The 20,365-nt window shown below is 42.4% G+C and overlaps 1 protein-coding gene and 2 pseudogenes across 4 annotated transcripts; all 3 read left to right on the forward strand.

Annotated features, from left to right (window-relative positions):
- The first annotated feature begins 329 nt into the window (after positions 1–329).
- dydc2 (DPY30 domain containing 2) lies at positions 330–11,347 on the forward strand. Of its 3 annotated transcripts, XM_014159055.2 has the most exons (9): positions 330–432; positions 597–642; positions 739–889; positions 1,246–1,377; positions 2,795–2,899; positions 3,738–3,881; positions 4,348–4,491; positions 10,722–10,910; positions 11,071–11,347. In XM_014159055.2, exons 3-9 carry the CDS (start codon positions 743–745, stop codon positions 11,098–11,100), a joined length of 891 nt encoding a protein of 296 aa, XP_014014530.1. In that variant the 5' UTR covers positions 330–432; positions 597–642; positions 739–742; the 3' UTR covers positions 11,101–11,347. The 3 variants fall into 3 exon arrangements, with proteins under 3 accessions (XP_014014530.1, XP_014014533.1, XP_014014532.1); XM_014159058.2 differs by lacking the exon at positions 3,738–3,881; XM_014159057.2 differs by lacking the exon at positions 597–642 and having other exon boundaries at positions 385–432.
- A 547-nt stretch (positions 11,348–11,894) lies between these two features.
- On the forward strand, positions 11,895–14,574 carry LOC106579279 (peroxiredoxin-like 2A; annotated as a pseudogene). Its single transcript, XR_001322620.2, has 5 exons — positions 11,895–12,183; positions 12,676–12,767; positions 13,567–13,707; positions 13,873–14,037; positions 14,170–14,574. The product of XR_001322620.2 is annotated as a peroxiredoxin-like 2A (transcript).
- A 268-nt stretch (positions 14,575–14,842) lies between these two features.
- Positions 14,843–20,156, forward strand: LOC106579278 (peroxiredoxin-like 2A; annotated as a pseudogene).
- The last annotated feature ends 209 nt before the right edge of the window (positions 20,157–20,365 follow it).

Genomic DNA, 20,365 nt, shown 5'->3' on the forward strand with positions numbered 1-20,365 from the left:
ATAATAATTATATGGATTCCCTGCCCTAATGTAATGTATGGTCATAGATGACTAGGTAAATACTGTAGCATGCACCCTAACTACACATAGAACAAAGGTATAAGATACCTAGCAAACCTTTTTCTATTTCAATTAGCAATGGAATTATTTAGTTCACACAGGCCTATAAAACCATTACTGAAGTGTAAATGGGTTGAAATACAGACTTAATATGTGGTATACCTTGTAATTGGTGACATTATATGTAATTTCAATGAAATTATAGTCGATATTTAAAAAATTCAAATAAAATGCACGTGGTACATCTTTGCAAGCTCTACTTCTTACTACAAAACGGAACCTTCTCAACAACATTGGAGGAAAGATGTATGAAGTAGCACCGTTACCATGGAGATAAAATACATATCCGGACGCTCTGAACGAAAAAGACAGGTGGGTCTGGTTTCAAAACAATTCTATTTGGAGTCAGTTTATCCTATTATAAAATAGTAACATTAAAGTAACAATGCTATTTTGTGTCGACACATTTTGTTTACAAAGTATTTACAAACAAATAGGAAGGTTTTACACTGAAAACCTTGTTTTATTGTTCATAGGTTTGATAGCTAGCGTAACGACGCAACAATAACGCCTGAGCTAAAGGTAAAAAATTAAGTAGAACATATTTTGTACCCCTGTTGTCTTAGCTAACATTTGTAGCTACTGTGTTCATACATTATGGCATTTTCTTGCATACAGGAAAATGGATTCAGAATACTTGAAAAGGGGTATGGGAAAATGTCTCATAGAAGGATTAGCCGAGGTGGCCGAGCTTCGCCCCATGGACCCGATCGAATTTCTTGCACAGTGGATTTACAAGTATAAAGAAAACATGGACAATGAGGAGAAAGTGAGTAGTGATGTTCAGACTATTGCCATTATGGGGTAGCCTATACCCAAATGTTGTCTAGACAATCTCATCCAGACGTGCTCTTTGGTAAGCATTAGTTTATTTAGTAAATCTTTTTCTTAAAACTGCATTGTTGGTTAAGGGCTAGTAAGTAAGCATTTCATGGTAAGGTCTACACCTGTTGTATTCGGAGCATGTGACAAATACAATTTGATTTGATTAACTACGTCAATGTATACCTTTCTGAGCCTATACTGTCATTCAATGTTGGTAGATAACGGGACTATAAAAACGCTTGATTATACAATTATTAAGCCAGTATTGTTATGTTATTGGAATATCTCTGATCATTGCAGAAAAAGGCCCTCCAGCAGCAACTGGAGCAGGAGCAGCAGAGAGCCATAGATGAGGCAGTGCACATGAGGCAGATGAAGGAGGAAGAATATAAAATCACAGGGGAAGTCCCAGAAGAACCCAAAGAAACAAAAGTATTTATTGTGTGTGTGTGTGTGTGTGTGTGTGTGTGTGTGTGTGTGTGTGTGTGTGTGTGTGTGTGTGTGTGCGCACAGCCGGCCCGTTCATTAGTCAGAATTAGGTGGCAGGCTACGTCGGCAGATTGACGAGGGCAGCATTTTCTGAGCTTAACCAAGACGCACCTCCACATAAAACCTCACATAATTCTGCCCAAAGACAATGACAATTTCTCGAAACCAGTGGCATATGGGCTTTTTAGGTGAGTGCTGATGCCGCCCTGATAAGCAGTGCCCACAGGCTGGAGATAAAATGTATGACAATGTAATGAGACGGACACTTTTTACATCATGCAGGTTTCTCCGATCAAATAGCCTAACCTAAATGATGATAAATCAAATACAAAATGTGCTGTCATGTTAACAAACAACATATCCTAAAAACAGGACAGGTCAAAGTAAAATGGACAATATTGTTGTTGTCCAGGAGTTTCACCCCATTGTCATGATCAGTGGTTTCAAGTTTGTATCCGTACATTTTTGAAAAGCTGATCATAGGGAAAAAATAAAATACTTCTGCATTTCCCACTGTGTAAACACATTGCAAATAGGCTCACGATAACTCCTGATAAAGTTGGATAGCTGATATTCAGAGATTAAATATCCAAATTCATTAGTCACAGGAATCAGGACTAATAAAGCCAATGCTACAGCCTGTTTTACAAATGGTAGGCTTACCTCAAAGATAGGCATAAAATTCATAAAATTCCATTTCAGGCAACACTGTAGGCTACCTCAGTAAGCACGGACCGACGCCTTTTCGACGTCTTTTTTTTCGTACAGTCCAGACTGGTCTTGATTTCCACATCCACAGACATTGGTTTTTGGTCCGGTCCGGACCAAATCTGAACCAATCATAGTTTGGCTCAGATTTGGTGTGGTCTGGACCAGCCTTGATTTGGCCCAAACATAGTTTATAAATTACTTATTTTCAACTTTCATTCAGAATGAAACATTTGCCTGATTTCAACATCTGGAAAATACATATTTTCAACATCTGTAAAATAAGTATTTTCAACTTTCATTCAGAACCAAAAATGAAACAGATTTCAACGTCTGGAAAATTCGTATCTTTCAACATCCAGAAAATATGCCTTTTCAACGTCCTGGGAAATATGTATTTTAAACATACGGAAAATACATTTTCACCTGTTATTCAAAACCTAAATTGAACCTAACTTCAACGTCTGGAAAATCTGTATTGTAGATGTCTTTTCAATGTAATTTTGCTTACTGGGACTATTCTAGTTTTGCAGGGGACGCCATTTTTGGGTCTCACCTAGGGCGGCAGCACGGCAAGGAACGGCCCTGTGTGTGTGTTTGTGTGTACGATTTAAAGCCCATGTGGGTTGAAATTGTGTTGTTATCTTTTCAGGAAGTTGAGGAAATTCCTGCGACGCCTCCGCCAGCTCCAGTTTCAGAAAGGCCCAAGAAATTAAACCCTCCAACGCTTGCTGCAGTGGAGGAGGGCGATGATGGGGTATGGTTTTTGTAGAATTTTAAGACTTCCTCAGTTCCTCAGATATAACGTTTTCATGCGTTGTTTTCAACAACAAAAATGTTATAGATTGTATGTTTTTGTGTATGCTTAATATCAGGGAATCTGTGATGTCTTATAAATGTTGGTAGTCTTACATTAGATTTAACTGGTAAATGGCAAGGAAACTAACCAAATTAGTAATATTTGCTTAGAATGTCCATGTTTTGACTAGATGTTCACAAGAGAGCTTCAACTGCATTTTGAAGTATAGATTAGGAACAGCCGCTGGAGAGAGAGTTGAGAATTTTATCGTCCAGGGTTTAATCTCATCAACACATCATCAGATATTTCAAGAGCACCCTACAGGGTCTGGTCAGAGTCAGACCACCAGGGTCATATCACCAGGTGTCATGGAGAATGAGCCGTTGAAATCAGAAGTATCCACCACCTCCACCTCCACCTCTGAAAATGAGCAGGTCACTGAAGAAGTTCAAGACAAAGATAACACCAAACAGGGGGTGACATCCATCCCAGAGCTCAAGAATACTCTGCTAAAATCTGTGTGCCTTTGGTGGTTGCTATACTATCCTCTCTAGGTCACCATTTCTTTCGCACCCCTATATCATCCGAGGGCTTTTCCGGTTCTGTCCATTGGCTGATGATGACTGCTTCTGCACATTCTTTGCATGGCTTGCCCTCTCCCTGAGGTCAAGACATTTGATTCAGAAAGGCTAGACGTGCAGGCTAGAGCTGAGAGCAGGAGGACTAGAAATCTATAAATGTGGATGAATGGCTGCAATGATTCTAATATTGTTTTGTCTCACAAACTGGTCACCAGGTGACTGATCAACCTGAAACCAGTGAACCTGATGAATCTACACAAATAGAGGTAGAGTCAACCTCAGCACAAGAGAATGATGAGGGGGGACAAACTGAGGATCCACAAGACAAACACAAACCTCTTCATCAAGACCAAAAAAAGGTGATGGCTTATACCAAAAAAAGACTGAAACGACGGACATGAGAAATAACAAACTAGAAAAAGAGATAGGAAAGAACATGGATAAATGTGTGCCAGACAAGAGAGGGAGGAATGTCTAGACAAGACAGAAGGGATACAGTGGACAAGTGCACAGTAAAGATCATAGATTACTGAAAAGAAGACAAGTCATTGTGTCTTGCGAGACAGTCAATGTTGTTTTCAGGACTGAAAGAGACAGCCAATGTTGATTTCAGGACTGAATGAATGAAAAGATAGTAGGAGCAAGAATAAAAGAAGCAGGAAAGCTGAATAATCAACCCGAAAAAATATCTTCCTTTTGAGATGCAGTGAGGACATTTTTAGCCAGACAGTCACACTATTATCGAACAACACCAGAAGACGAGAGAGAATAAGTACATTCAGTGAACTGAACCCAGTCATTTTTTTCCAAAAACATTTTCAACAGGTGACTGATGAACCTGATAAACCTGAAACTAGTGAACCTGCTGATTCTACACAAGTAGAGCCAACCTCAGGACCAGAGAATGATGATGTCAAACCAGATGAGACTATGTCTGAGGAGGGACAGGAACATCAGGACCAAGAGAAGGTGACGGCTTCATGTGACACACCCAAGACAGATTAAAATGGTTGATTATGTATTTGTATTTTTAGAGATATGCTGAGGATGTCTACCATCTGTTTTTACCCAAAGACCTAGCAATTGACAAAATAATATTCATTCAGGGAAGGAAAGACAAAATAAAGGGATGACAAACCAGGAGAAGAGAGAGGAAAGATCATGGTGAAATGAGTGCCAGAGAAGAAAAGAAAATACAGTACCAGTCAAAAGTTTGGACGCCTACTCATTCAAGGGTTTTTCTTTACATTTTACAAAAAAATTATATTGTAGAATAATAGTGAAGACATCACAACTATGAAATAACACATATGGAATCAGGTAGTAACCAAAAAAGTGTTAAACAAATCAAAATATATGTTATATTTGAGATTCTTCAAAGTAGCCACCCTTTGCCTTGATGACAGCTTTGCACACTCTTGGCGTTCTCCCAACCAGCTTCACCTGGAATACTTTTCCAACAGTCTTGAAGGAGTTCCGACATATGCTGAGCACTTGTCGGCTGCTTTTCCTTCACTCTGCGGTCTAACTCCTCCCAAACCATCTCAATTGGGTTGAGGTCGGTTGACTGTAGAGGCCAGGTCATCTGATGCAGGACTCCGTCACGCTCCTTATTTGTCAAATAGCCCTTACACAGCCTGGAGGTGTGTTGGGTCATTATACTATTGAAAAATAAATTATAGTCCCACTAAGTCCAAAACCAGATGGGATGGCGTATCGCTGCATAACGCTGTGATGTTGTTGTGGCATGCTGTTTAAGTGTGCCTTGAATTCTAAATAAATCACTGACAGTTTCACCAGCAAAGCACCCCCACACATCACACCTCCTCCTCCATGCCTCATGGTTGGAACCACACATGCAGAGAACACCCGTTCACCTACTCTGCGTCTCACAAAGACATGGCGGTTGGAACCAAAAATCTCAAATTTGGACTCATCAGACCAAAGGACAGATTTCTAATGTCCATTGCTCGTGTTTCTTGGCCCAAGCAAGTCTCTTCTTATTGGTGTCCTTTAGTAGTGTTTTTTTTGCAGCAATTCAACCACGAAGGCCTGATTCACTCAGTCTCCTCTGAACAGTTGATGTTGAGATGTGTCTGTTACTTGAACTCTGTGAAGCATTTATTTGGCCTGCAATTTCTGAGGCTGGAAACTCTAATGAACTTATCCTCTGCAGCAGAGGTAACTCTGGGGCTGCATTTCAAACACTTAAAAGACACACCCTATCCCCTCAGCCCTCAAATTAGGTGGATACTTCTGATGACGTATCATGACGTCTGACGAGTATACACTTGCAGGGCAAGGGGCAAGGGAGGAAGGAATGAATTTGAAATGGACCGCCCTTGTCAATCGTTCATCCCGCGATGATTGTGCTTTCAGCCAGCTTGTGGGTGCTTTATATGCGCTTCAGTCAATTATGATTGCATGTCTACTTATATTAACTATATCATTATTAATATATGCCTACTGTATCATAGCTAGCAAATTAATTTCCCAAAGCTAACCAAACAAAAACATCATTACTTTTACGAGACGTGTTTGTGCATTAGTAGCACAATTTCTAACTTATTTACATTCGTTTTTACTTACACTTGTATGTTGACTCCATATTAACGTTAAGGTTTTAAGTTTTGGCTGACCTTTCTTAGCGGGTGTACAAACATCGCATATTGAATTATGGGGCGTTTCAGGCACCGAAGTGAACATAATTGTACACTCGCAAACTCCATTAAAAACAAAGGCTGAGGGGCTTACGTTGCAAATTTCCCTTGCTTGGCTAATCATTTGGACCGGCGACAAATATGTCCGCGGGGATTCCCCCAAGGGCATAAGGCAAGGGTAAGTGGACAAGGGTGTGTCTTTTATGATTTTGAAATGCAGCCTGGGTCTTCCTTTCCTGTGGCGGTCCTCATGAGAGCCAGTTTCATCATAGAGCTTGATGGTTTTTGCGACTGCACATGAAGAAATGTTCTAAGTTCTTGAAATGTTCCGTATTGACTGACCTTCATGTCTTAAAGTAATGATGGACTGTCGTTCCTCTTTGCTTATTTGAGCTGTTCTTGCCATAATATGGACTTGGTCTTTTACAGAGTTCAAGTAACAGACTTTTACATCATGTAAGATGGCGCCGGAGCAGAAGGCAGACGTTTTACGTGCCCCCAACCGATTGTGTTTTTTGGTTTGTTTATCTGCGTTGTTTTTAACTTATTTTTTTACTATTTATTGCCATAATGTTGCTGCTACCATCTCTTATGACCGAAAATTACTTCTAGACATCAGGACTGCGATTACTCATCATGGACTAGCAGAATCCTTTTTCTTCTTTCACGGCTCTGACGAGGCCGAGGTGGAGGATATACAGCTCCCTTCGGGAACAGGCACCCGACCCCAGTGATCTGCATGAAGAGGAGGCGGAGAAAGAGAGGCCGGAGAACGGGCTGCCTTAGAAGTCCGAGGCGATCGAATAAACCCCCACTCCCCATAATTCTGCTAGCAAACATACAATCTTTGGACAATAAAATGGATGAGTTATTGGGAAGATTAAACTACCAACAGGACATTAAAAACTGTAACATCTTATGCTTCACGGAGTTGTGGCTGAACGACGACAATATCCACATACAGCTGGCTGGTTAAACGATGTACCGGCAGGATAGAACAGCAGCGTCTGGTAAGACAAGGGGCGGCGGTCTATGTATTTTTGTAAACAACAGCTGGTGCACGATATCTAAGGAAGTCTCGAGCTATTGCTCGCCTGAGGTAGAGTTTCTCAAGATAAGCTGCAGACAACTACCTACCGAGATAGTTTTCATCTATATTCTTTGTAGCTGTTTACATACCACCACAGTCAGAGGCTGGCACTAAGATAGCATTGAATGAGCTGTATTCCGCCATAAGCAAACAAGAAAACGCTCACCCAGAGGCGGCGCTCCTAGTAGCCGGGGACTTTAATGCAGGGAAACTTCAATCAGTTTAACCAAATTTCTATCAGCATGTTAAATGTGCAACCAGAGGGAAAAGAACTATGGACCATCTATACTCCACACACAGATATGCATACAAAGCTCTTCCTTGCCCTCCATTTGGCAAATCTGACCATAATTCCATCCTCCTGATTACTGCTTACAAGCTAAAATTAAAGCAGGAAGCACCAGTGACTAGATCAATAAAAAAGTAGTAACCAAGACTGGAATATGTTCCAGGATACCTCCGATGGCATTGAGGAGTACACCACATCTGTCATTGGCTTTATCAATAAGTGCATCAATGATGTCGTCCCCACAGTGACCGTACGTACATACCCCAACCAGAAGCCATGGATTACAGGCAGCATCCGCACTGAGCTGAAGGCTAGAGCTGCCGCTTTCAAGGAGCGGGACTCTAACCCGGAAGCTTATAAGATATCCTGCTATACCTTCCGATGAACCATCAAACAGGCAAAGCGTCAATACAGGACTAAGATCAAGTCTTACTACACCGGCTCTGACGCTCGTCGGATGTGGCAGGGCCCGCAAACCATTACAGACTACAAAGGGAAGCACAGCCGAGAGCTGCCCAGTGACACGAGCCTGCCGGACGAGCTAAACTACTTCTATGCTCGCTTCGAGACAAATCACACTGAAACATGCATGAGAACACCAGCTGTACCCGAAGATTGTGTGATCACGCTCTCCGCAGCCGATGTGAGTAAGACCTTTAGACAGGTCAACATTCACAAGGCTGCAGGGCCAGATGGATTACCAGGACGTGTACTGCGAGCATGCGCTGACCAACTAGCGAGTGTCTTCACTGACATTTTCAACCTCTCCCTGTCCAAGTCTGTAATACCAAGATGTTTTAAGCAGACCACCATACACACACACACACACTATACATTCACATGGATTTAGTAATGTAGATAATTGGTAGTGGTGGAGTAGGGGCCTGAGGACACACAGTGTGTTGTGAAATCTGTTAATGTATTGTAATGTCTTAAAATTGTGTAAACTGCCTTAATTTTGCTGCACCCCAGGAAGAGTAGCTGCTGCTTTGGCAGCAGCTAATGGGGATCCATAATAAATACAAATACAAAAATACTGACATTTTCAGCCTCTCCCTGTCTGAGTCCGTAATACCAACATGTTTTAAGCAGACCACCATAGTGCCTGTGCCCAAGAACACTAAGGTAACCTGCCTAAATGACTACCGACCCGTAGCACTCACGTCTGTAGCCATGAAGTGCTTTGAAAGGCTGGTTATGGCTCACATCAACACCATTATCCCAGAAACCCTAGACCCACCCAAATTTGCATACCGCCCCAACAGATCCACAGATGATGCCGTCTCTATTGCACTCCACACTGCCCTTTCCCACCTGGACAGAATGAACACCTATGCGAGAATGCTATTCATTGACTACAGCTCAGCGTTCAACACCATAGTGCCCTCAAAGCTCATCAATAAGCTAAGGACCCTGGGACTAAACACCTCCCTCTGCAACTGGATCCTGGACTTCCTGACGGCCGCCCCAGGTGGTAAGGGTAGGTAACAACACATCCGCCACGCTGATCCTCAACACAGGGGGTGCGTGCTCAGCCCCCCCCTGTACTCCCTGTTCACTCATGACTGCACGGCCAGGCACGACTCCAACACCATCATTAAATTTGCCGATGACACAGCAGTAGGCCTGATCACCGACAACAACGAGACAGCCTATAGGGAGGAGGTCAGAGACCTGGCCGTGTGGTGCCAGGACAACAACCTCTCCCTCAACGTGATCAAGACAAAGGAGATGATTGTGGACTATAGGAAAAAGAGGACTGAGCACACCTCCATTCTCAACGACGGGGCTGCAGTGGAGTAGGTTGAGAGCTTCAAGTTCCTTGGTGTCCACATCAACAAACTAACATGTTCCAAGCACACCATGACAGTCGTGAAGCGGGCACGACAAAACCTATTCCCCCTCAGGAGATTGAAAAGATTTGGCATTGGTCCTCAGATCATCAAAAGGTTCTACAGCTGCACCATCGAGAGTATCCTGACTGGTTGCATCACTGCCTGGTATGGCAACTGCTCGGCCTCCGACCGCAACGCACTACAGAGGGTAATGCGAACGACCCAGTACATCACTGCGGCCAAGCTTCCTGCCATCCAGGACCTCTATACCAGGCGGTGTCAGAGGAAGGCCCTGAAAATTGTCAAAGACTCCAGCAACCCCAGTCCTAGACTGTTCTCTCTGCTACCGCACGGCAAGCTGTACCGGAGCGCCAAGTCTAGGTTCAAGACGCTTCGAAACAGCTTCTACCCCTAAGCCGTAAGACTCCTGAACATCTAGTCAAAAGGCTAACCAGACTATTTGCATTTCCCCCCTCTCCACACCACTGCCACTCTCTGTGTATAGTCACTTTAATTAACTCTACCTACATGTACATACTACCTCAACTAACCGGTGCCCCCGCACATTAACTATGTACCGGCACCCCCCCTCTATATATATATATTTTTTTTTTACTGCTGCTCTTTAATTACTTGTTACTTTTCTCTTATTCTTATCCGTATTTTTGAAACTGCACTGTTAGTTAGGGGCTCGTAAGTAAGCATTTCACTGTAAGATCTACACCTGTTGTATTCGACGCATGTGACTTATACAATTTATTTGATTTGAAATAGTGCTATCTTCTGTATACCACCCCTACCTTGTCACAACTCAATTGATTGGCTCAAACGCATTAAGAAGGAAAGAAATTCCACAAATTAACCTTTAACAAGGCACACCTGTTAATTGAAATGCATTCTAGGTGACTACCTCATGAAGCTGGTTGAGAGAATACCTATTGTGCAAAGCTGTCATCAAGGCAAAGGGTGGCTACTTTGAAGAATCTCATATAAAATATATTTTGATTTGTTAAACACTTTTTTGGTTACTACATGATTCCATATGTGTTATTTCATAGTTTTGATGTAGAACATAGTGAAAATAAAGAAAAACCCTGGAATGAGTAGGTGTGTCTAAACTTTTGACTGATACTGTATGTCTAGACAAGACAGAATGAGGAGTCAAGTCTGAAGGAGGAAGGTGTTGTGAGGTGTTCAGTCAACCAAGAGTTAACAGACAGGGATCAGGATATCAGAGGAGAAGGCGATATTGCATGTGACGTCAGAGGCAGGTTTAAAACATGTTTTATTACTCAACCAGTTTCCCTCTGACAAACTCAACATAGGAGACCGATAACCCTGTCCCAAGTGACACTGTTGATCGCACACAAGAAGGGGCAGCCTCAGAGAGTGATGATGTCAGACCCGATGTGATGCAATCTGAGGAGGGAGTGGAGGCGGGAGTGGAGGAGGGAGCGGAGATGTCACAGGGGGCACTTGAACATACAACTCTTGATGACCAAGCCAAGGAGAAGGTTAACACGGAGAAGGCTTTTGTTTCGAGAGACATTTACACTGTTCAACTACAATGATAGCATGCATAACATATAAGAAGACATTCTCAAGAGTGAATGACTAAGGAAAACAGGTTTAAACAGTGTATCAGTTCCACCTAAACCTGGTTCTTTTTTTCAGGAGGAAGAGGAGGAAGAAGAGGACAACTAAGATGTGGAATGATAATTTTCCTACATTATCTGCACAAAGACATTTTAGTCATTAGTTAGTTCAAATGCAATGATAGCCTAAATATCTATATGTTATAACATTCTACATCTTATAAATCAGTAGAGAAGCTCGACTGACGCCTAATGAAATGCATGTCTCCAAGATGGAGATATATCTCAACTTGTGTAATATGTCAATTTAACAATCTCTATTCAGTTTGCTTTGAATAAATTTGTGTAAAGTTGTGCATCCAATTGTATTTATTATGAATGCCATTTTTTAAGCAGTCAAATGTTTAATTGATGTGGTGATTCTTTTTCTGGTTCTTGTAGTTAGAAAAACCATGACAGTAGGCAGGAGGACACTTTAGATATGATCAGCTTATCATGTGCTCTTTGAACGCTACAGATGGATGTGCCACATGGTTGATGGTGATAGCGCCACTCTGAGGCTGCATTTAAACAGGCAGCCCAATTCTGAAATTGTTCCACTAATTGGTATTTTGACCAATTACATCAGATCTTTCACGTCGGTTATTTTTCAGAGCTGATCTGATTGGGCAAATGACCAATAAGTGACAAAAATATCAGAATTCAGCTGCCTGTCTAATCGCATCTTTAACGCAGTGTAATTGGCCATGCCTGTGCGGCATCAATCCAATCACTTTGCTGGCGAGACAGCGACTGAATAGCTCATATAACTTTTATCTATGTACTTTCGAAATCACTTGTGAAATATCAAAACAATGTTTGGTCAACGATTGGGCTGGATTTAATTATTCGGGGATTTAAACCCAGCCTGCAACGTGTGAGTCATAAGGGGCCAATCTGTGCCAAGGGTTGACCGCGTGCCTCCATTATTGAGCGTGTTCAGGGTCCAAGTTGTTTCGTGTTGAATTTCCTTTCCTTTCCTATTTCGATACAAATACAACTTTTGCGATGGATGTTGTGGTCCAGTCATTGGGCGCAGTTGTTGCCTTAATCGCTACTGGTTTGCGCTCTTTCAGTGACTTGTTTTTGACGCAGCCATCGAGGGCCACTCTCAAACATTTAGAGGAGACTGACCTCAAACCATTGACAGGAGGTATGTTTATAAAATACTTTCTAAATGTGTTATCTCACGTATTGGTGTACAATGGATGGTTACAGAATGTATTGGTGACAATTGCAATTATCCCCATAAGCCCCATAAGCCTATCTGAACTGAAGTAGCCTTGCCCTAGCGTTTTGAATCATGTCAGTTTCTTCTCGTGACCTCGACAAGTCGCAATATTTAATAAACCTTTTTTTTAACATACTTTACGGTTTGTCAGTGCATTTGGTCCTGTTGGCGGTTGACTTAATTATACTTTCCTATGGATACTTTGTCTCCCATTCCTACCGCCAAAAGGACTAACTGCACGGACAACCGGTCACGTATGTTCAAATATCATTTTATTCAACATTCTGTCTGGTAGCGTTCTTGAGGTAACTGTCCTGATCGAAATGTTAAGTTCTGCCCCACAATGTCGGGTTTCCAGGCAACCCGTGACATGAATTTGCTTAATTTTAACCTTGCAACTTGTTTCTCACTTAGAGCGTAAGCCTTTGAAGGCCAAACGTTTATGGGAGAAGTCTGGAGCTGTTATCATGGCAGTAAGGCGGCCTGGATGATTTTTGTGCAGAGAGGTATAGTTGGAGTCACTGTTTTCCTTTGCGCTTGTAAACGCATTATTACAGAATTGATTTGATGTTACAGTAACACATTGAGGTGTAAATCTGTATTTGCGTATTTACCGGGGTGTGTTCTGAGTGAATTTGAGGTACAAGTACCATGTTTGTTAGTAACAGACATGATCGTTGCATTTGGCTTTCATCAAACAGATTTGTTTAGTTTAGAATTTTTTTATTTAAGTAGAAGATCAGTTAGTCAATGTGTGCAGCCACATGGCTATAAACAAACTATTGTAAAAATCTACCTGCAACAGCGCATGCTGGGATATGAGACACTAATATCTTTCACTCCTGATAACTTCAACAGTTGTAAGTACACAATGTGGTGTTGATTCCACTGACCCAAATGATACTTAATCTGTTTTGTCACACACACCAGATAGCTGCAGTGAAATGTGGTGTTTTACAGGGTTAGCCATAGTAGTATGATAGCCCCTAGAGATAATTAGGGTTAAGTGCTTTGCTCAAGGGCTCATTGTCAGCTTGGGTATCTGACCCAGTGACCTTTCGGTTACTGGCCCAACGGTCTAACCACTGGCTACCTGCCACCTGCAGGTATTCACCGCAGGTGGTGTCCATTTAAATCCCACTGGTGATAACCCCACTAGAATCAACACTTGGCCATAATTCAAATCTTTTGCCTTCAACGTCATTAATATTATAGGCTACTTCATGATTATTTCTTCTGCCAGGCTGTGGTCTGATCTAGGCCCTGTGTCATTTGGCAATTGGCTTATGTGGTGTAATCCTCCAGGAGGCCGCTGAGCTGTCCTCTCTGAAGCCCCAGCTGGAGGAGCTCGGGGTCCCTTTGTATGCTGTAGTGAAGGAGGACATCGGCACAGAGATCCAGAACTTCAGACCCTACTTCAATGGGGAGATCTTCATGGATGAAAAGGTGCGTAGGCTGGGTTTCACGGTCTAATTTACAGAAAATGAATCCTCTTGTCCAATGAGTGCCATTGTTGGTCATATCTCAACTAGTTATGTATGCGACATGATTATTGTAAAATGAATAGAGCCAATTTTTTGCAACTCCAAAGCCTTCTGCTTTGTGTCACAGAGATGTTTCTATGGGCCCCGTGAGCGTAAGATGGGTCTGTTGGCGTTCCTCCGTCTGGGCGTGTGGATGAATGGTCTGCGAGCCTTCAAGAACGGCTTCTTAGGGAATGTGTTTGGAGAAGGCTTTGTGCTGGGTGGGGTGTTCGTCATTGGAGCAGGCCAGCAGGTAGGTCTTCACAGGAAACATTAATTTCGCCGTCTCACTGATGCATGGGTAGTAAAATAAGTGTTTTTGAGGGAAATGCTGGCTAAATGAATCAAATGGTGCCACCAAAGCCAAAATCGTTTTCGTCTGCAGGGTGTACTGCTGGAGCACAGGGAGATGGAGTTCGGGGATAAGGTCAACATTCTGGATGTCCTGAAAGCTGCCAGAAAAGTACAAACTGAACTTGTGTCTTTGGAGAAGAAGTAATGTGCCTTTTGCGAGAAACTGAAACGACAAATTCCACCCAATTTAGGAGGTAGAAGGGGTGGGTAGATGCAGTCTTGTTTGTAGTTGCCATGTTCTCTCTGGGATCTTTAGGGGCTTGTCTGCTGATGTGTAGTTGCCGTGTTGTCTGAGTGTGTTTATGATGGTCTGTGTCTAAACTCTGTGGAGGGACCAGACTTGATGCTTTACACAAGTCTCCCCATTTGGTCGACACACAGCAGGCGGGCTACCTGAAAGACCTCTGTTTGACAATAAAGATCTCGTTATGCATCAGTACCTCTCGATCTCTTTTCTCTGGCAGGTTAATGATTGACTTGACACAGATTTTCACATGTCTGTTTCAGAAATGTCTAATTCAACCATATTGACTACTCATGTTAATCTGACATGTTTTGGTTATATTCAACTACGATTTAGTTGCCAATGTTTAATGCTGTGCATTTTGAGTCTTGACTGTTTTAATAAGAACTTGGCTAGCTTTAAGTCGGTCACTGTGTAAGGGCTGTGATTGGCTGAATCGTCAATCATTCAAATGACCCTCTGGCAGCCTCCTGTTTAAGTGGGAAGTATAGGGTGTGTGACATCCGGACTTCGCACTGTTGGACAGACGACAAACTGAAGCAGAGGGAGCAACACTGCATGTCGTGTCAATTCTATGTCCTGGGAAATCTACAGCAACAAGTTGGTATTTTGTCTCTTAGGGGTTAAATATGATACTTAATGCATGTGCACTTATTTTCAGAACTAGAGGTAAACAAGTTGACTCAGTGACTACCTATACAGGGATTTTATACAATGTAAATGTATGAGGAATGAAGGTGGACTTGCTCTTCAACTTAAGTCTGCCACTTGTACATCAGCTGCCACACTGAATTGTCTCTTCAAATGCTTAGTGACTGTAGGGTTAATTACTAGTGGCAAACACATGTAATTGTTTTTGTCCAACTTTGACTCTCTTGGATACAGCAGTGCATTTACACTTTACGTCTTGGGTAATCGGATCATTTTCTTAAACATACTGTGAACGCCCAATGTGTGAGCTTGTGATTGACACAGATACTGTGGTTGTCACCCCCCCAAAAAAGGACCTTGCTCTGTTTTGCAACTGTCCAAATAACTAAGCAGAAATGTGTCAACTGGTTTCAGAATTGATTCATCAGGTTTTGAGATTGTTTATAGCCCTGTCCGGAAGCAGATGGTTTTCTGTGTATGCATGACATTTACAATATCACACTTAGTCATAAGATGATCTACAGCTTACAAAATGTAGCATTGAGTGTCCAATCGGTTTGTGATATGAGACTTCAGACATTTTCACTGCATTTGTGACCTTTTCTGAGACAGTGTGCATTCATGAGATAATACAAATGGAGCCTTATCAGAACTGAGTCATGGTTGGGACACCATGTGCCCTTGAATCAACCAGGGCAAAGGCAACACCATGGCTCCTCATAGTTAGGAAATAAAATGTACTGTTGCAGAAAAGGGGGAGGAATTCTACTGGAGCAAATCAGTTTCTCATTTCACTTCCACACTTGATCTGTTATACTGCTCAGTCTATCTACTGAAGATACCCTTGTTGGTGGTCTGTTTTGAGACATTCTGTTCTTCCCCCCCCCCCCAAGTATGAACTTGTACATGCCCACTCAAAGATTTCAAAGGAATGGGCTGACAACTATATCTCCCACCCATTCCTTTCAAATCCATGAGGATTGAGAAAGTGTATACTACTGACCAAGTTTATATGCACACGATATCCTGTTATTTGGGGTGTTTTTTTAATGCATAAATATCTCATTTACAATTACCCGGAAAAGGTATCACGGTTGAGAAACCCTAAGATGCCTGGGATATGCTGATCTTACACTTCAAAGTGAGCCAGCTACTTTCACCCCTAAATTTCTGCTTATATCTGACATTTGGTAAGCTGTAATTTCCAACTTTTGGTAGGCCATTTGTCTATTGTAGTTAGATGCATGCAGCTTTTCAGTCATAGCCCAACTTGTTGCCCCATAAGACTAAATACAGTTGTGCTCACCAGAATGTCTTTACATTGATAGAATGAATGTTAGTAATCTACACTGAACAAAAATATAAACATGTAAAGTGGTGGTCCCATGTTTCATGATCTGAAATAAAAAATCCCAAACATTAGCCATATGCACAAAAAGCTTATTTAAGAACATGTTGCGCACATTTTTATCCCTGTTAGTGAGCATTTTCTCCTTTGCCAACATATGCCACACCAGTCAGGTGGATGGATTATCAAGAAGCTGATTAAACAGCATGATCATTACACCGCTGCCCCTTGTGCTGGAAACAAAAGGCCACTCTAAAATGTGTGGTTTTGTGACAACACAACGCTACAGATGTCTCAAGTTTTGAGGGAGTGTGAAAATGCCATACTGACTGCAGGAATGTCCACCAGAGCTGTTGCCAAAGAATTGAATGTTAATTTCTCTACCATAAGCCGCAATGTCGTTTTAAAGAATTTGTCAGTACGTCCAACTGGCCTCACAGTCACAGACCACACGTATGGTGTCGTGTGGGCGAGCGGTTTGCTGATGTGAACAGAGTGCCCCATGGTGGCGGTGGGGTTAAGGTATGGGCAGCCATAAAAACAGTGGAGATTGGTCCTGTGCCAAATGTCCAAATGTCATCAGTGCTTTTATTGTGAAGTGAAAACGTCTAGGGGCAACAATGGCTCAGCTGTGAAGTGGTAGGCCACACAAGCTCACATAACGGGACCTCTGAGTGCTGAAGCTTGTAGCTTGTGAAAATCGGCAGTCCTCGGTTGGAACACTCACTACCGAGTTTCAAACTGCCTCTGGAAGCAACGTCAGCACAAGAACTGTTTGGTGGGAGCATCATGAAATGGCCGAGCAGCCGCACACAAGCCTAAGATCATCATGCGCAATGCCAAGCGTCAGCTAGAGTGGTGTAAAGCTCTCCGCAGCCCGACGGGACGAATCTGGGTTTAGTGGATGCCAGGAGAATGCTATCTGCCCCAATGCATAGTGGCAACTGTACATTTTGGTGGAGGAGGAATAATGGTCTGGGGTTGTTTTTCATGGTTTGGGCTAGGCCCCTTAGTTCCAGTGAAGGGAAATCTTAACGCTATAGTATACAATGACATTCTAGAGACGGTTCTGTGCTTCCAACTTTGTGGCAACAGTTTGGGGAAGGCCCTTTCCTGTTTCAGCATGACAATTCCCCCGTGCACAAAGTGAGGTCCATACAGAAATGGTTTGTCGAGATCAGTGTGGAAGAACTTGACTGGCCTGCACAGAGCCCTGACCTCAACCCCATCAAACACCTTTGGGATAAATTGGAACACAGACTGTGAGCCAGGCCTAATCGCCCAACATCAGTGCTCGACTTCACTAATGCTGTTGTGGCTGAACGGAAGCAAGTCCCCGCAGCAATGTTCCAACATCTAGTGAAAAGCCTTCCCAGAACAGTGGGAACTGTTATAGCAGCAAAGGCGGGACCAACTCCATATTAATGCCCATGACTTTGGAATGAGCTGTTCGACGAGCAGGTGTCCACATACTTTTGATCATGTAGTGTACGACTTAAGTTTGTCTTGAGTGCATATTTTATGTGTATATAGTTGAAATCGCCTACTGTCTGCTTGCATAAGGTGTCCACATACTGCCCACATTACACCCACATTCGCATTTTATCAAGCAACGCTGAAATAAATGAATCATTTTTCCACTGCTGTCCCTTGAGACAAATTAACAGCAGTATCATTGTACTGCAAGAAATGCATAATTCTGCAGGAGTTTATATTATATCACACTACATGTGAGTGGTTATAGGCCTACAGTCAGTGTTCTTATTTCAGTTACCATTCTATTTAACCCCTATGAATTTAAATGAGGAATATTCTGTTTATTCATGGATACAGGGATACTTGTGAACGGGATATCAAAGGTGCATGTAAACAGCTTATCCTGAATAAGACCTTAAGCGGGATATGAGCTACTAGCCGGAATACTGTGTGCATGTAAATGTGGTCAATGACAAGGCAGAGAAAATGAATAGGGCTTTGGTGTGTTAAAGGCCCAGTGCACTCAAAAACAATATTTTTCTCTGTTTTGACTTTCCATGGGGACATCACCATGAGGTAAATTAGTTAATAGATCAATAAGAAAGAGGTTCCAAATCTCTCTGTCAACAACAGCAAATGTTCTGTTTTCCCCACCTCACTCAGACCACTTCCAGACAGTCCTAGCAAGATTCTTGCTTGAGAAATTTCCCTTTGCTAAAAAGCTTTTTTTGTTTCTTTTTGACCATTTTAATTGAAAACAATCACAGTAAGGTACTTTAATTGTTACCCAGAAATGATTTGATGTTAAGATAAAAACGTCTGCATTGGACCTTTTTAAATCAGTTTTGTCTGTCCCTGCAGTGCTGTCTTTCCTCCTGGAGGGGGAGCTCCTGTCTCTCAGTGTATGGTCTGTGGGCCTCGGGGTGCTGGTTGCCTGGCTGGCTGGCCTTATCTTGGCCAACACTGACCTGTTCCTGACCAAGTCAGCCCCGTCCACTCTGGAGCACTTGGAGAACATGGAGCTCAAATCAACACCCGCAGCCGGTGAGACCAAAACAAAAGCTTTACTGGTTAACTTTCATTAGCTGATTTAGCTTTGAATGGAAAAGCACTTCTAGAATAATCTCCCAGCAGTGGAGTGGTCTTTGATTCAGTGCCAATTTAAATATGTAACGTATACACCTGAAAGCTTCTTACTATTGTGTGCAATATTGTTGGTTGTGTCTCTGCAGATAAGACTGTTAAAGCCAGGAGTCTGTGGGAAAAGACTGGTGCGGTACTCATGGCTGTGAGGCGCCCCGGATGATCCTTATGCAGAGAGGTACAGTATATTTGTAGGGGTATGAGTGTGTATGCATGATGTATATGTGGCTGTGTATACTCATGGAATTGTGCACATACTCATTCTCCAGGAGGCCTCTGAGCTGTCCTCTCTCAAGCCCCAGCTGGAGGAGCTCGGGGTCCCTTTGTATGCTGTAGTGAAGGAAGACATCGGCACAGAGATCCAGAAATTCAGACCCTACTTCAATGGGGAGATTTTTGTGGATGAGAAGGTCAGTTATATTCGCTGAACTTTTCTCCAATCAGGTAATGTGAGAAAGACTAATGATAGGAAGTTGTCTTTTACAGCAAGGTTTCTATGGTCCCAAGCCGAGGAGGATGGGACTGGGTCTTGGTCTGGCTCGTCTGGGGGTGTGGCAGAACCTCCTTCGAGCCAGGAAGAAGGGTTACCAGGGTAACAAGAAGGGGGAGGGCTTCATCCTCGGTGGTGTTTATGTGATTGGAGCAGGGAAACAGGTAAGTTCCTCATTTCCTCTACTGGTTTCATCATATGAGTTTATATATTTTAAACGTTGTGTGTTATTCTGAAGGGTATTCTGCTGGAGCACCGGGAGAAGGAGTTTGGGGACAAAGCTGACCGTCCCTCTGTCCTGCAGGCGGCAAAGACGATCAAGAAGGGGAAATAGATTGGATATTGAAAGATGGCCGTAAAGTCAAGGCCTCAGAAGTAGTGTACATGTACATGTACTGTTAATTGGACATATTATTGTATACTGAACAAAAATACAAATGCAACATGCAACAATTTCAAAGATTTAACTGAGTTACAGTTCATATGAGGAAATGAATCAATTTAAATACATTCATTAGGCACGAATCTATGGACTGGGAATATCACATGACTGGGAATACAGATATGCATATGTTGGTCACAGATACAGTACCAGTGAAAGTTTGGAAACCTATTTATTCAAGGGTCTTTATTTTTACTATTTTCTACATTGTAGAATAATAGTGAAGACATCAAAACTAGGAAATAACACATATAGAAACATGTAGTAACCAAAAAAGTGTTAAAGAAATAAAAATAGTTTTTAAATGTTTGATTCATTGTCCTGTTGATAAACAAATGATAGTCCCACTGAGCGCAAACCAGATGGGATGGTGAATCGCTGCAGAATGCTGTGGTAGCCATGCTGGTTAAGTGTGTCTTGAATTCTAAATAAA

Source organism: Salmo salar, chromosome ssa19 (genome assembly GCF_905237065.1).
Source record: "Salmo salar chromosome ssa19, Ssal_v3.1, whole genome shotgun sequence".
Lineage (NCBI taxonomy): Eukaryota > Metazoa > Chordata > Actinopteri > Salmoniformes > Salmonidae > Salmo > Salmo salar.